Source organism: Ursus americanus, chromosome 27 (assembly GCF_024610735.1).
Source record: "Ursus americanus isolate L20-20 chromosome 27, mUrsAme1.1.p, whole genome shotgun sequence".
In the NCBI taxonomy this organism is placed as follows: Eukaryota; Metazoa; Chordata; class Mammalia; order Carnivora; family Ursidae; genus Ursus; species Ursus americanus.
In genome coordinates, this window is record NC_142153.1 from 7,789,591 (window position 1) to 7,805,047 (window position 15,457).

At 35.1% G+C, this 15,457-nt stretch overlaps 1 protein-coding gene across 1 annotated transcript in view; it reads left to right on the plus strand.

The window, feature by feature from the left end:
• Positions 1–15,457, plus strand: part of LOC123780332 (disintegrin and metalloproteinase domain-containing protein 18-like) — a 148,581-nt gene that overhangs the window by 74,129 nt on the left and 58,995 nt on the right. The window contains exons 14-15 of the mRNA XM_087856316.1: positions 4,107–4,305; positions 11,152–11,257. Coding sequence (XP_087712442.1) covers positions 4,107–4,305; positions 11,152–11,257 — 305 coding nt within the window. The remainder of the gene's footprint in view (positions 1–4,106; positions 4,306–11,151; positions 11,258–15,457) is intronic.

Here is a 15,457-nt window from a genome sequence, read left to right on the forward strand (position 1 = left end):
GGGAAGAAAGAAGGGGGGCTAAACAGAAGGGGGAATGATGCACGAGAGACTATGGACTCTGGGAAACAAACTGAGAGCTTCGGGGGGAGGGATGGGATAGGCTGGTGATGGGTATTAAGGAGGGCACATCTTTCATGGTGCACTGGGTGTTATATGCAAGTAATGAATCATGGAACTTTACATCAAATCTAGGGATGTACTGTATGGTGACTAACATAATAAAAAATTATTATTAAAAAAAAGATTTAGTCTATATATATATATATATATATATATATATATATACAGTGGAATATTACTCAGCCATCAGAAAGAATGATTACCCAACATTTGCAGCATCATGGACAGGACTGGAGAAGATTATGCTAAGTGAAATAAGTCAAGACAATTATCATATCGTTTCACTCATTTATGGAACATAAGAAATAGCAGGGAGATCTGTAGGAGAAGGAAGGGAAGAAAGAAGGAGGAGGTAAACAGAAGGGAGAATGAACCACGAGAGACTATGGACTCTGGGAAACAAACCGAGGGCTTCAGAAGGGAGGCGGGTGGGGGATTGGGATAGACCAGTACTGGGTATTAAGGAGGGCACATATTGCATGGAGCACTGGGTGTTATACTCAAATAATGAATCATGGAACTTTACATCAAAAACTAAGGATGTACTGTATGGTGACTAACATAACACAATTTAAAATTATTGTTAAAAAAAGAAAGTCTTTATTTCTCATTAATTTTTAAAATATAGATTTTGTAGGTGTAAGATTTTAGGTTGAAATAATTTGTTGGTTTTTTAAAATTTTTTCATCACTTTTAAGACACCATTCATTTGTTACTCGTTTTTGTCTCAGTCTATTAAGTATTAATTCAATTAAACAGAAGCATGAGAGACTATGGACTCTGAGGAACAAACTGAGGGCTTCAGAGGGGAGGGGTGGGGGAATGGGATAGGCTGGTGATGGGTAGTAAGGAGGGCACGTATTGCATGGTGCACTGGGTGTTATACGCAACTAATGAATCATCGAACTTTACATCGGAAACCGGGGATGTACTGTATGGTGACTAACATAATATAATAAAAATATATTATTATAAAAAAATAATAAACAGAATTGTAGAGTGTGTGTAGGGGGGAAAGGGGTAAAATTCCCTATGAAAGGCAATAGATAAAGTATTTCACAGGCCACATAAATTTGACAATAACTGTAATCTTTATCTGAGCTATGCAAGGAGACCTTTCTACTTTCAGATAATAATACATATAATGATGTTGATAGCTATTACATACATTGTTTACCATGTGTAAACATGAAGTACTTTTTACTTTAACTCAGGTTTTTTTTTCAAATTTTTAAATTATAGTTAGTTAAAATACAATATTGGTGCAATATTAGTTTCAGGTGTAGAAGTCAGTGGTTCCCCACTCACATACAAAACCCAGTGCTCATTATAACAAGTGCCCTTCTTAATACCCGTCACCCATCTAACCCATCCCCCTCCACATCCCTCCATCAACCCTCAGTTTGTTTGTTCTCTATTATTAAGAGTATCTTATGGTTTGTTTCCCCTCTCTCTCTCCTTTTTACCCCTCTGATAGGTTCATGTTTTGTTTCTTAAATTCCACATATGAGTGAAATCATATGATATTTGTCTTTTTCTGACTTATTTCCCTTAGCATAATACATTCTAGCTCCATCCATGTCATTGCAAATAACAAGATTTCATTCTTTTTGATGGTTGAGTAATATCCTAATATATATATGTGTGTGTATATACACACACACACACACACACCACATATTCTTTAGGCATTCATCAGTTGATGGACATTTGGGCTATTTCCATAGTTTGGTTATTGTTGATAATGCTACTATAAATATTGGGGTGCTTGTACCCCTTCAAATCTGTATTTTTGAATCTTTTGTGTAAATACCTAGCAGTGCAATTGTGGAATCATAGGGTAGTTCTATTTTTAACTTTCTGATGAACTTCTATACTGTTTTCCAGAGTAGCTGCACCAGTTTGCATTCCCAACAGTACAAGAGGGTTTCCCTTTCCTCACATCCTTGCCAACACCTGTTGTTTCCTGGCTTGTTAATTTTAGCCATTCTGACGGGTGTGAGGTGATATCTCATTGTGGTTTTGATTGTACCTCCCTAATGATGAGTGATGTTGAACATCTTTTCATGTGTCTCTTAGCCATCTGGATGTCTTCTTCGGAAAAATGTCTGTTCATGTCTTCTTCCCATTTCTTAGCTAGATTATTTGATGAAACATACCTCAACAGCATAAAGGCCATGTACAAAAGACCCACAGCTAATACCATCCTCAATGGGGAAAAACTGAGAGCTTTTCCTTTACAGTCAGGAACAAGCCAGGGATGTCCACTCTCACCATTACTATTTAATATAGTACTGGAAGTCTTAGCCTCAGCAGTCAGACAACAAAAACAAAAGACACCCAATTAGGCAAGGAAGAAGTATGGCTTTCACTATTTGCATAGATGTGATACTCTGTGTAGAAAACCCAAAAGACTCCACCAAAAAAATTGTTAAAACTAGTATATGAATTCAGCAAAGTCACAGGATATAAAATCAATGTACAGAAATCTGTTGCATTTCTATACACCAATAATGAAGCAGCAGAAAGAGAAATCAAGGAATCAATCCCATTTACAATTGCACTAAAAACCATAAGATATCTAGGAATAAACCTAACCAAAGAGGTAAAAGGTCTGTACTCTGAAAACTATAGAAAACTGGTGAAAGAAATTGAAGAGGATACAAATAAATGGGGGGAAAAACATTCCATGCTCATGCACTGGAAGAACAAACATTGTTAAAATGTTTACACTACCCAAAGCAATCTACTCATTTAATGCTATCCCTATCAAAATACCAACAACATTTTTCACAGAGCTAGATCAAACAATCCTAAAATTTGTAAGAATCCACAAAAGACCCTAAATATCCAAAGCAACTCTGAAAAAGAAAAGCAAAGCTGGAGGCGTCATGATTCCAGACTTCAAGGTATATTACAGAGCTGTAGTCATCAAAGACAGTATGGTACTGGCACAAACACACATAGATCAATGGAACAGAATAGAAAACCCAGGGTGGACCTATAGCTATATGGTCAACTAATCTTTGACAAAGCAGGAAAGAATATCCAATGGAAAAAAGACAGTCTGTTCAACAAATGATGTTGGGAAAACTGACAGCAACATGTGGAAGAATGAAACTGGACCACTTTCTTACACCATACACATATAAATTCAAAATGGGTAAAAGACTTAAATGTGAGACAGGAAACTATCAGAATCCTAGAGGAGGACGCAAGCAGAAAGTTCTTTGACTTTGGCCATAGCAAATTCTTACTAGACATGTCACCAAAGACAAGGGAAACAAAAGCAAAAATGAACTATTGGGACTTCATCAAGATAAAACCTTCTGCACAGCAAAGGAAACAACAAAACTAAAAGGAAATCTACAGAATGGGAGAAGATATTTGCAAATGACATATCTGATAAAGGGTAGTATCCAAAATCTATAATGAATATATCAAACTCAACACCCAAAAAAACAAATAATCCAGTTTAACTAGGTTTAATACTAACAACAACTTTGTGAGAGAATGATTATTATCCTGAGTTTACAAATGAAGCAACTGCAAATGAGAGAGATTATGTATCTCATCCAGATAAATAAGCTAGTGAAAATCCAAGCAAGAAATTGAAACCAGGCAGTTTGGCTTTTGGTCACTTCAAGAACAAAAAGGTAGAGGCATTGGTCCTCCAATTTTGAGGACTAGGTATGTGTTACCCTCCAAATGCAGATGGAGTCAGATGGCCTCCCAATGCAGACCACAGAACAGTTGTAAACCCTCTGTCAGAAGGGATCCTTTTATATCTGAGACAGACTTCTTTATGGCTTCAGGCTTCACAATGAATACTGTACCTGAGACTTCTTTCAGAAAACTCACAAACTCGGGAATTCTATGATTCCCCCAAATATCAATAATTAGGCATATTTTATTTGATAAATCTCTTCACTAAGTAAGAATAGTCATTCACAAGAACATGATTTTCTCTTTCTTTTTCCTCCTAGATATCTGTAGCAGGCACTCCATGTAGAAAGAGTATTGATCAAGAATGTGATTTTACAGAATATTGCAATGGAACATCTAGTAATTGTGTTCCTGACACTTATGCATCCAATGGCATGTTGTGCAGGTTGGGAACTGCGTATTGTTATAATGGACGATGCCAAACTGCTGATAACCAATGTGCCCAGATATTTGGAGAAGGTATTGCTCTTTCTTATAAATTTCTTTTACCTTAAATTTGGATTCCTCTATATGATAAAATACATATCACACAACTCTAGAAGTGGAAGAACTTGAATCACAAGCTCAGTAAAGAATAAATTTGAATTAAGAAAGATGTTTTTATAGGATATCAGTATAGTATCTCCAGGATAATACTGTACATTCCTCTTCTCATGGTTTGATTTTTGCTTTTTGTACTTAGCAACCCGGGGAAAAATCCACGTTTACTACTCATAATTTGCATAGAGATTGGAATGGCAAGTCAGTAAATTATAGAAATATACTTAAATTTCTTTCGCTTCACATCTTCATGATATAATTTTAATGGCATAAAACAAGAAGTTCAGAGTGAATTTCATTCAAGTACAATCATATTTCTTAACTGAGAAAATGCTAGGATAACAGTAGTTATAGGCCACCGACCAAAATTCATTTTTATATTTTCTTTTGAAACAGTTTTTCCAATTCACGTAAGAGTTGTGCATATATGTTTGCTTTTTAGGCAGTAACTATTCATAATACCCCAATATGATTTTTTTTAGATGGATTAAATGAAATTTGAGTAGATCAAAATTACTCGTTGGAATGTATTCAGATCAATCATTTACTAATTGAGAAAAAGTAGTATAAGCACCACTTTTCAGTTATTTGCCCAGCAGTAATAAGGTCTATAGTTTATACCAAATGACATGGTATGCAATCTACATTGTCTTTGTAATTATTTGAATCTTTTCCTTAGTACAAGTTTCAGATTAAGTGATTTAACCAGAGCTGCAGAGCTATAATCTCCCAAATCACAGATGAGTGGTATTTTCTGTAGGCTGTATTTTCAGGATTCCACTCTTCATTTGGTTGTTTCTTTGCTGTTTTACATTTTCAGTGTTTACTTTCATTTAAAAAATATTATTTGTCATTGTTACAGTAACTTTAGATCAAGGTTTAATATATCCTTTAAAAATAAAATTAAATAATACTCCCTATAAGATCCATTAAGGATTGTCCAGGCCATACTCTTCTTTTTCATTAAATAAATCTTTGATCCAGAAGTGAGCTACTTGTCATCTGACATCTTTTTGAGTTCTAATTAAAATACGGGTGTTTAGGTAAGACTTAACCATTAATGTGTATTTCCTCCTCTAATATATGCTCTAGTATCCCACAAAACTTACCCTACTGGGTCAAAATTTGATCTTTTGATGTAGTTCATTCAGTCATCCCTCCTTTCTTCATTTATTTCGCTCCTATCTGGAGGAGGCACTTTTTTCTTGTTCTTATGTTATGAAAAACTATAGGGCAAAAGACTGTACTTAAGACAAGGGCACATACAAGAACTGATAATATTCAACAAGATGAAAATTGTCACATGGCTATTGTTCTTATGGAGCTTATGATCAAGAGACAGAGTAAACACATAAATACAAAAGAAATATGAAACCTTTAATTGTGCTAAGTACAGTTATAGGAAAGAAAATAGAATGCTGGAAAAAAATGAGGTGTAATGGACAAGGAAAATACTGTCTTGCTGTCATCATTTCCAGCTGTCAGCTCACTCCTCCAGGATTTGTCTTAACTGCACACCTCACCCAAAAGTACACCTTTCCCAGGACAGCACAAATCCAGTAATTAATTGAGGTGGGGTATAAAGACCTGACCATTGTGGTCTAATCAGGCACAATTCAGGCACAATTTGTACGCTGGCAGACAGCTACCCATAGGGTTGGTCAAGTCTTTGTTAGGCCTCAAATTCTGTTTGACTTCTTATCTGCTCTGTCCTACTTTCTGCCTCTTACTTCCAGATGTTCTAATCACTAATAAATAGCTTTCACATTATACCTCATCTAGATGCTGGCTTCTGGAAGTTCTAACCATTAACAGTTGATCCTGGGAGTGGTGTGAAAAAATAGCCTGTAAGATCATTTTCAAACTGAGTTACTTACTGCCAAGCTGTGAATGAGCATGCCATCTCTGGTGAAAGCCGATAATACCCTCACTGAGTGACTGGGATAGTAAAAGATAATCCATTAGCTGGTACAATTGAAATGTATGGGGGAAATAGTAACTATAAGGACAGGGGTATTAGATGGCTATTACTAAGCAACATTGAGATCTAAGAAAAGATAACAAAAAGGTGTTCATTTGAAATCAAAGAGTATGCTGAATGGCCCCCCTGTTAACTCATAATGAGGTTTTCATCTCTTAAAATGGGAGGTTAGACAGACTTAATTATCAAGTTGAAGGAACTTCGGAGGAGGTTAAATTCTCAGTCAGTTCTGTTTTACCATGATTAATGTCCTGGCTGGAAAAGAATGAGAACTACAATTGGGATAGGAACAGTTGAAAATATGTTCTCCCCAATTTTAGCCTCCAGACTTTTCTGAAACTACTGAATTTACAAAATGGCACAGCTCTGGTCCCTCCCACTACCACCTGTGCCCAATTAAGAATGCTGTAAATATGTTCCCATTGTTTGATGATAATGTGGAAGTCTATCACTCATAACACAAATTGTATCCCCATTAGGATTTGTCTCCTACCTGTCTTGGACACTAAAGCTGAAAATTGAGTTAAGGCACAGCAAAATAGAGCCAGAATTTGCTGGAACTTACAAGGGAGTAAAAGAAATATACCCCAGTGGAGCTGTAGGTCCTAGCCGGCATTTACTGCCAGAATCAAGGGAATTTATATGGAATTGGATTCTGAGAGGGCTTGATCATAACATTGGATAGGGGAACATATGATTAGATAAGAGAGTTTATTGTATTGGGAACACTCTCCCAAGATAATAGGAATTAACACCCTGGCTAGGATCCTAGAAGATGGTAAAAATTTCTATTAGAATTGTTTCCAGAGACATGGAAAAAAATGGGATGGCTCACTGTAAGTGAAATTTAAATGATGGTATTGCCATGAAATAATGGAGGAAAGGAAGAAAAGTCTCAGGGAAATGGATATACTGTAATATATATGTTTAAGTGCAAGGCCAAATAGTCCCAACAAGAAGACCCAATGCCATAGGCAATGTGGTGCTGAGAGGTGTATCAAAATCACTTTAAGTGTTCAGGATGGCCTTCTCTGGAGGCCAGGGGTGATAGGAGAAGATGGTATTATAGAAGTAGGCTCACTGATAGCAATGGGCATTATTGATAAGGTCTCAAAAAAATCAAGGCCAGAGACCAGTGCTTGGCTTCCAGAAACCAGATGGATAAAATTATTGTAATAAGTGGTAGGGACAGAGCAGCAGACATGGATACCTAGTCCACAGACAATCAGGAAGATAGATAATAGAATATTACCCAATTTGTACCATCAAAGGAAATTAAAAAATGGATACTAGGGGACTGAGTAGAGTTACATTAATAAATGTCATAATTCCATGTCTAAATTCTGAATCTAAGCCAATTTTCAGAACCAAAACTCATTGACTTAAGAGAGGGTTAGAGTCCCAGAAGGGAAACTACACAACACCTTGGCAAGCATATGTGCTAACAATTTCTCTAGCACATCCTCAGATGGACCTACAATCATTTAATTAGGTATCTGTTCATGTGGAAAATGGAAATACCAAGCATTTTGGAAACTAGTGGACAAAGAGTGTGCATTGACCCGGATAACCAGAAACCCAGTGTCATCACGGTGTCTCTGTGATAGTGGGGACTTGTAGGGGTTAGGGAATAGAGTTCTTGATAACTTTCAGTGCACAATGGGTCCACTATGTCCACAAATCCATTTGGAATTATCTATTAGTCCTAGAATATGTCATCAGGCTTGACATATTAATAGTTTGTGCAATCCTATCATTATGTCCTTGACCTATTTGGTAAGGCCATGGAGAAAGCCTCTGTAACTGTATCTTTTTAGAAATTAATGCTATTTTTTTAAAGTAGGCTTCATGCACAGCATGGAGCCCAGCGTGGTTTTGAGCTCACAATCCTGAGATCAAGACCTGAGCTGAAACCATAGTCAGATGCTCAACTGACTGAGCCACCTAGGCACCCCAAATTAATGCTACCTTTAAAGATCTAAAGGATCCAGAGGTGGTTAACTGTATATCTACATTTAATTACTCAACATGATTCTTGCAGAAACCAGATGGCATTGGAAGATAATCTATAGCAAATGGAGACAAGTAGTAGATTAAATAATTGCACCCACTATACCAGATTAACATGGCCTCAGATATGTGGTAGGAGTATAAACACTGATTTGACAAATATATTCTTTTCTGTTCCTATCTGAAAAAATAATTGGAAACAGTTTGCTTTCACATAGAATGTATAATGGCATTAATATTGAGTTTTGTTGCAAGTTATTTTTACTCTCCTGCTCTCAATCATAATGTAGTTGTAGAGATGTGGACATCCTAGAAAATATCACATTGTATACTCTATCAATGATTTTGTTCTAATCCAGCTAGATAATCAAAGCATCACTAGAATGCTGGAACATTAAATAAAACATATGTGCTATAAAGGGCAGGAAACAGACTTTCAAAATGCTTAGAAATTTGTCATCAGTAAAATTTTTGAGAGTCCAGTGATCAGAGGTTATGACCTGACATCCCTGGAAAGTAAAAGCAAACTGTATGTATCTTGCATCTTCTTGAACTAAAAAGGAACACCTGGTAGTTCTCTTTGGGATCTGGAGGCAATATATTCCACATGAGGAAGTACTGCTTCATTTCATTTACTAGATGACATGAAATGTTGCTAATGTTGAATGAGGTGAAAAACAGAAAAGGGCTCTGCAGCATGTCCAAGCTGCAATGCAAGCAGCCCTGCGTTCTGAATTATAAAACCCAGTAGCCTCAATAATATCAGAAGTGTAGGTTGTGAGAAAAAAAAAAAACAACATAGCATGTGGGGCTTATACCAAGCCTCTTTGGGAGAATGACAGGGCAGGTCTCTAGGGTTCTGGAGCAAGGTTGTGCCATCTAAACTGCAGAACCATACCACTTTGACAAAACAACTCTAGTCACACTAGTGACCCCGGTAAAGATAAAGAATCTGATTTTCATACACCAAATAACCATGTGTTCAGAACTGTACAGCTTAAGCTCAATTATGTCAGATACACTAAGTTAAATGGTCAGATAGATAGAAGTCATTCATTCACCTGGATTCAAGAACAGGCAAAAAGAGAGGGCAGAAGAAAAAATCCATGAGCAGGAAATCCAGAACAGTACACTTTTCTCCCCTTTGCATCTCCCTCAGCTCACACCTATGGATACATGGGATTTCACCATGACCAAGTTACACAAGAAGAACAAGCCTAGGCTTGCTTTATAGATGTGTTGGCTCAGTCACTGGTTATAAGTCTGGTGGGGGCGGGGGTGGAGAACAGTAGCCACAGTGCAACCTCGCTTTGGAGGATGCCTTGAAAGATACTGACCATCTGGTTATCTGTTTTTTGTGGAAGGAGAATTGGCCAGAGGTAGGTTATAAAAATACTCATGAACAAGGACAAAGGACCAGATTGTTGGTGGGGAGCCTGGATGTGGAAGGACTGGAAGATTAGAGGCAAGAGTTCTAGGATAGAAATATGTGGGTAGATACATGGAAATGAAAAATAATGTGAAGAGCTTTGTATTAATCTAGCAGGTTACCCACCAACAAGCACCCACCATTGAAGAGACACAGAATAATCAAATAAGCATAATAATTTGGCTAGTTTACATCAGCCAGCAACCATCATTATCCACCCCAATGCCTGTAAGATGGACACATTTCTAGGCTTTCTTGATTTTTTTTATTACTGCCTCTAAAATAACCGATTCTATCCTGAGTTTAGTTTATCTTTTTCTTGAGTACTTTCTGCCTTATGGTCAAATACAGCCAAAAATAACCAAGACAGATTCGGTGTCCCTACTTCTTTGCCTAAGACAACAAGTTTATTAAGGCTATTATCTGCCTTTCAGTCATTGAGAAGAGAGTTTCTCCAAGTGTTTCACCCTCACATAGCATGAATTACTCTTCTTTATCCAATGATAATTTTCTTATCACCTACTACCAGGCTTCAGTGACATTGCCACATATTTTGGGCATATCTTACAGGAGAACTCGACTTTTAAGTAGCAATTCATGTGTTTAATGAAATGGAAACTACCCTGAAATATCTCAGATTTATATATCCAATACAACTATTCTGCTATTCCATATTGCTTTGACTATGATACCCAGATGGACAAATTAACCTCTACTTAAAACATTATCTCCCATCAGAGAAAAAAAGAGAATATAACACTCCTTTTTTAAAAAAAGATTTTATTTATTTATTTGACAGAGATAGAGACAGCCAGTGAGAGAGGGAACACAAGCAGGGGGAGTGGGAGAGGAAGAAGCAGGCTCATAGCAGAGGAGCCTGATGTGGGGCTCGATCCCAGAATGCAGGGATCACGCCCTGAGCCGAAGGCAGATGCTTAATGACTGAGCCACCCAGGTGCCCCAAGAATATAACACTCCTATTCACAAGTCCCACAAGACTTTCTGCCCATAAGTGACATGTTTCAAATCTCTCATTTCATTAAGAAGTTCAGATTACAAGGTGAAGCCTAATATTCATTGGATGAGGCAGTATGCATTCCCAGAGGGAGGGGCAGCAAATTATTTTTAACAATAATTTAATTTTACTACAATAGATATAATTTTTTTTTCTTTTTTCTGTTAGATAATTGTTTCTTTCTACTTGCATTCACAGGATACACATACAAGAAAAGAATGACTTGTTTCATGATATTTTGTTTATGCAGTAAAAGTTTATTGGATTTGTTATGAATAAAAATTTACTTTGGATTAAGTAATAATTTAACAGACATCTTTGCATTTTTAGGTGCTCAAGCTGCTCCATTTGCCTGTTTCAAAGAAATCAATTCTCGCATTGATAAATTTGGAAACTGTGGTTTTAAAAGTTCACAACCATTATCTTGTAATCAGAAGTATGTATACAGAAAATAATTGGTTTATTGAGTCATAAAAATTATAGATTGCTTGTCAAGAGACACTAAAGAGTAATGGACAGTAAATTGTATATCAGGAGAATATTTTCAAATAACATTATATATATTGTTCTTCAATGTAATTCAGTTTTCTTTTTCCCTATCTTTTCCCAGATATATTCTAATAATGAGACTAAACCAAAAAAAAAAAAAAAAAAAAAAGCTGATGCTTATTACCAGAGGTAGGAAGTGGGCACAAACTACCAAAAATCAGAAATTTGTGCACTGTATTGAGAATTAAAACGGAGTTTTTTTATTAAGTAGATAAATGATAATAATCTTAAAGCAAGTGCTTTGACTTTTAAGACATGAAATTATTGAGAGGAATAAATTTCCTTTTTTGTTTTGTTGCTTGTTTCCAAAATACTGATATGTAAAGCATGTCAGTACCTATGGAGGGCTGAATTGGGATTACTGGAATATTTTTAAGGGACTTATGAAATCCAATAAAGGAGAGCTTAATCCATAACAAATACTTCCTGAATTTCATGGGAGTATTGAAAACAAAAGAATCAAAATAATAATAATAACAAATACAGTAATAAAACATAAATAAAAATATAAATAATAATAAAAATAAATAATAAAAATAATAACAATTGTTATTATCGGCTGTTTTGTGAATCCTTGTTTCGAAGATGGCAACATAGAAGACTTTGGAATTTTACTCCTACCACAGACACACTGAATGTTCTCGTACACATGGAGCAATTACTTCTAAAAGAAATCCAGAAAATACCTGAGACTCCTACACATTGATCAAATGAGAAAATACTCATGCTGAAATAGGTAGATACACATTCTCTCTGTAAACCCCACCACTGGCACAGCACCATGCAGTTGGAAGGGAAATCCCAATGGCCAGCTTCTTCCTGAGGAGCAAAGGATTTGGACCCCAAATTTACTGTCCCAATATTTAAGACACATCATGTCTTAAAAAGGAGAGAAAAAGAGTGAAGATTGCTTAAGGAACTTAGAGGACACCATTAAAGAGAGCATTATACACATTATAGGAGTAACAGAATAAAAAGAGAATGAGAAAAGAACAGAAAGCTTATTCAAAGAAACAATGAGTGAAAATTTCCCTAACCTGGGGGAAAGAAATAGATATTGGGATTCAGAAAGCCCAGGGGGGAAACAAAAAGATGAATCCAAAATCCCCACAGCAAGATACATTAAAATTAAATTGTCAAAGATTAAAACAAGACAAGAATCTTAAAAGCATCAAGAGAAAAGTAACTTGATATATAGAAGAGAACACCATAAAACTATCAGATTTTTCAGCAGAAATCTGCATGCCAGAAGAGAGTGAGATGTTAGATTTTTCCAGACAATCAAAAGCTGAAGTTCATCACAAGACCAGCCTTACAAGAAATGCTAAATGTGGCTCTTTCAGCCAAAATGAAAGGATGCTAATTAGAAAAAGAAAACATATGCAAGAATAAAATTTACAGGAAATAGCAAATAAATAGTTAAAATCAGAATATCCTAATGTGGTAATAGTGGAGGGTAAATCACTCACAACTCTAATTAAAGATTAAAAGACAAAAGAATTAAAAAGGACTGTAACTACCATGCATTGTTAATTTATAAATAATGTAAAAAATGCACATTGTGAGCTCAAAAATATAAATGTGCAGGAGTGTAAATATGTAGAGCTTTTTATGTGTTCAGAGTTTTTATCAGCTAAAATTGTTATAAATATAACTTGTTTTATGTAAGTCTCATGGTAAACAGAAAGCAAAAGCTTAAATAGATGCACATAAGATAAAAAAGAATTATGTGGACTCAAAGCATAAAGCTACAGAAAATCAAATCAAATCACAGAGGGAGACAGCAAGAGAGGAAAAAAGAATTACAAAACAACCAAAAAACAATTTACAAAATTGCAATAGTAAATCCATATCTATCAGAAAATACTTTAAATATGAATAGACTATGTTCTTCAATCAAAATACATACAGTGGCTGAATGGGTAATAAAACAAGACTCAACAGGCGTGCCTGCATGGCTCAGTTGGTTAAGCATCTGCCTTTAGCTCAGGTCATGATCTCAGGCTCCCTGCTCAGCCCAGAGTCTGCTTCTCCCTCTGCCCCTTCCCCTGCTTGTGCTCTCTTTCTCTCTCAAATAAATAAATAAATAAATAAATAAATAAATAAATAAATAAATAAATAAAATCTTAAAAAAAAAAAGACCCTACAAGAGACTTCAGCTTTACAACACACAGAGTGAAAGTGAAAATTAGAAAAAGGCAATCCATGCAAAATGCAAATGAAAACAAAACAAAACAAACAAAACAAAAAAAAAAAGAGAAAAGGCAGACAGCTATACTTATATCAGACAAGAAGACTTTAAGCCAAAGACTATAAAAAGAAATGTCATTATGTAATGATAAAGGGGTCAATTCATCAAGACAATGTAACAGTAAATATTTATGTACCAAACTTAGGAGTGCCAAAGTATATAAAGCAAATATCAATAGATTAAAGGGAGAAACATACAACAATACAACAATGGTAGGGGACTTCAGTACCCCACTTTCAACAATGGATAGATCATCCAGACAGAAAATCAGTGAGGAAACATCAACTTTAAACTACGTATTGGAACTGATGGACTTAACAGACATTTATAGAACATTGCATCCAGCAGCAGCAGAGTACATTTTTCTTAAGTGCACATAAACTTTCTTCACAAGAGTGTATGTTAGGCCACAAAAAAAGTCAATAAATTAAAGAAATAGAAACAATATCAAACATCTTTTCCAACTGCAATGGTATGAAACTAAAAATTAATTACAAGAAGAAAACTGGAAAATTCACAAATTTGTGTAAAATAAACAACATGTTACTGAACAACCAGTGGGTCATAGAAGAAATAAAAAGAGAAGTCAAAAAATACCTTGAAAAAATGAAAATGGAAACACAACATACCAGAATGTTTGATGTAGCAAAGCAGTTATAAGAAGGAAATTTATTGTGATAAATGTCTACATTAAATAGAAGAAAGATCTGAAATAAACAACCTAATTAAACCTCAAATACTAGAAAAAGAATAACCTATGCATAACTTGAGTAGAAGAAAGAAAATAGCATAGAGTGGAACGAAGTGAGACTAAAAAGGCAATAGAAAAGATGAATGATACTGAAAGTTGATGTTATGAAAAAAGTAAGTAAAATTGACAAACAACTAGCTAGATCTACTAAGAAAAAAGAAATATGACTCAAATAGCTAAAATTAGAATTGAAAGAGAAGGTGTTATAACTGACATCACAGAAACAAAAAGGATCATAAGAAATAACTATGAACAGTTATATGCCCTAAAATTGGACAAGGTAGAAGAAAAGGATAAATAACCTAGACACATACAATTTACCAACTGAATCATGAACAAATAAAATATCCTAACCAACCAAAACAAATGAGATTGAATCATTAATCAAAAACATCCCAAAAAAACAAAATTCCAGACCCAGATGGCTCCATTGGTGAATTCTAACAAGCATTTAAATAATTAATACCAATCCTTGTCAAAATCTTGTAAAAATGAGAAGAGGAAAAAACACTTCTGAAGTCATTTTCCAAGGCTAATATTATTTATATATAAATTATATAATGATAATTAATATTAATAAATAAATTAACAATATTAATAAATAATAATTATACAAAGGTAGGAGGAAACTTTGGAAAGTGATGAATATGTTTATGTCCTTGATGATGCTGATGGACTCATGAGTGTGCGTTTATCCCCAAATTCATCATATTGTTTACATTACATATGTATAGCTTTGTAGATGTTAATGATAACTTAAAGTGGCTTAAAAAATAGATACAGATCCAAATTCAAGAACTAAGGGAATGGAGAGAGAATATAAAACTATTCAGGGTCTAGTGTTCCAGGGAGAAGCAGGATTTTCCTTAACCTCCAAAGACATGGTCAGGAAAAATTGTAAAATACTTTAGTAAGAACTACACTCAGCATGTTTATAAAAAAAAAAAAAACTTAGTTCCTTTATGAAGATTATAAATAGCTGAAGAAAGTGTCTAGTTGGGTGGGACTAAGATAGTATCCACCACTTTGCATCCACATGAGTTTACAATAAATTAAGTTTGACACGTAGAGGATGCAGAATTTCC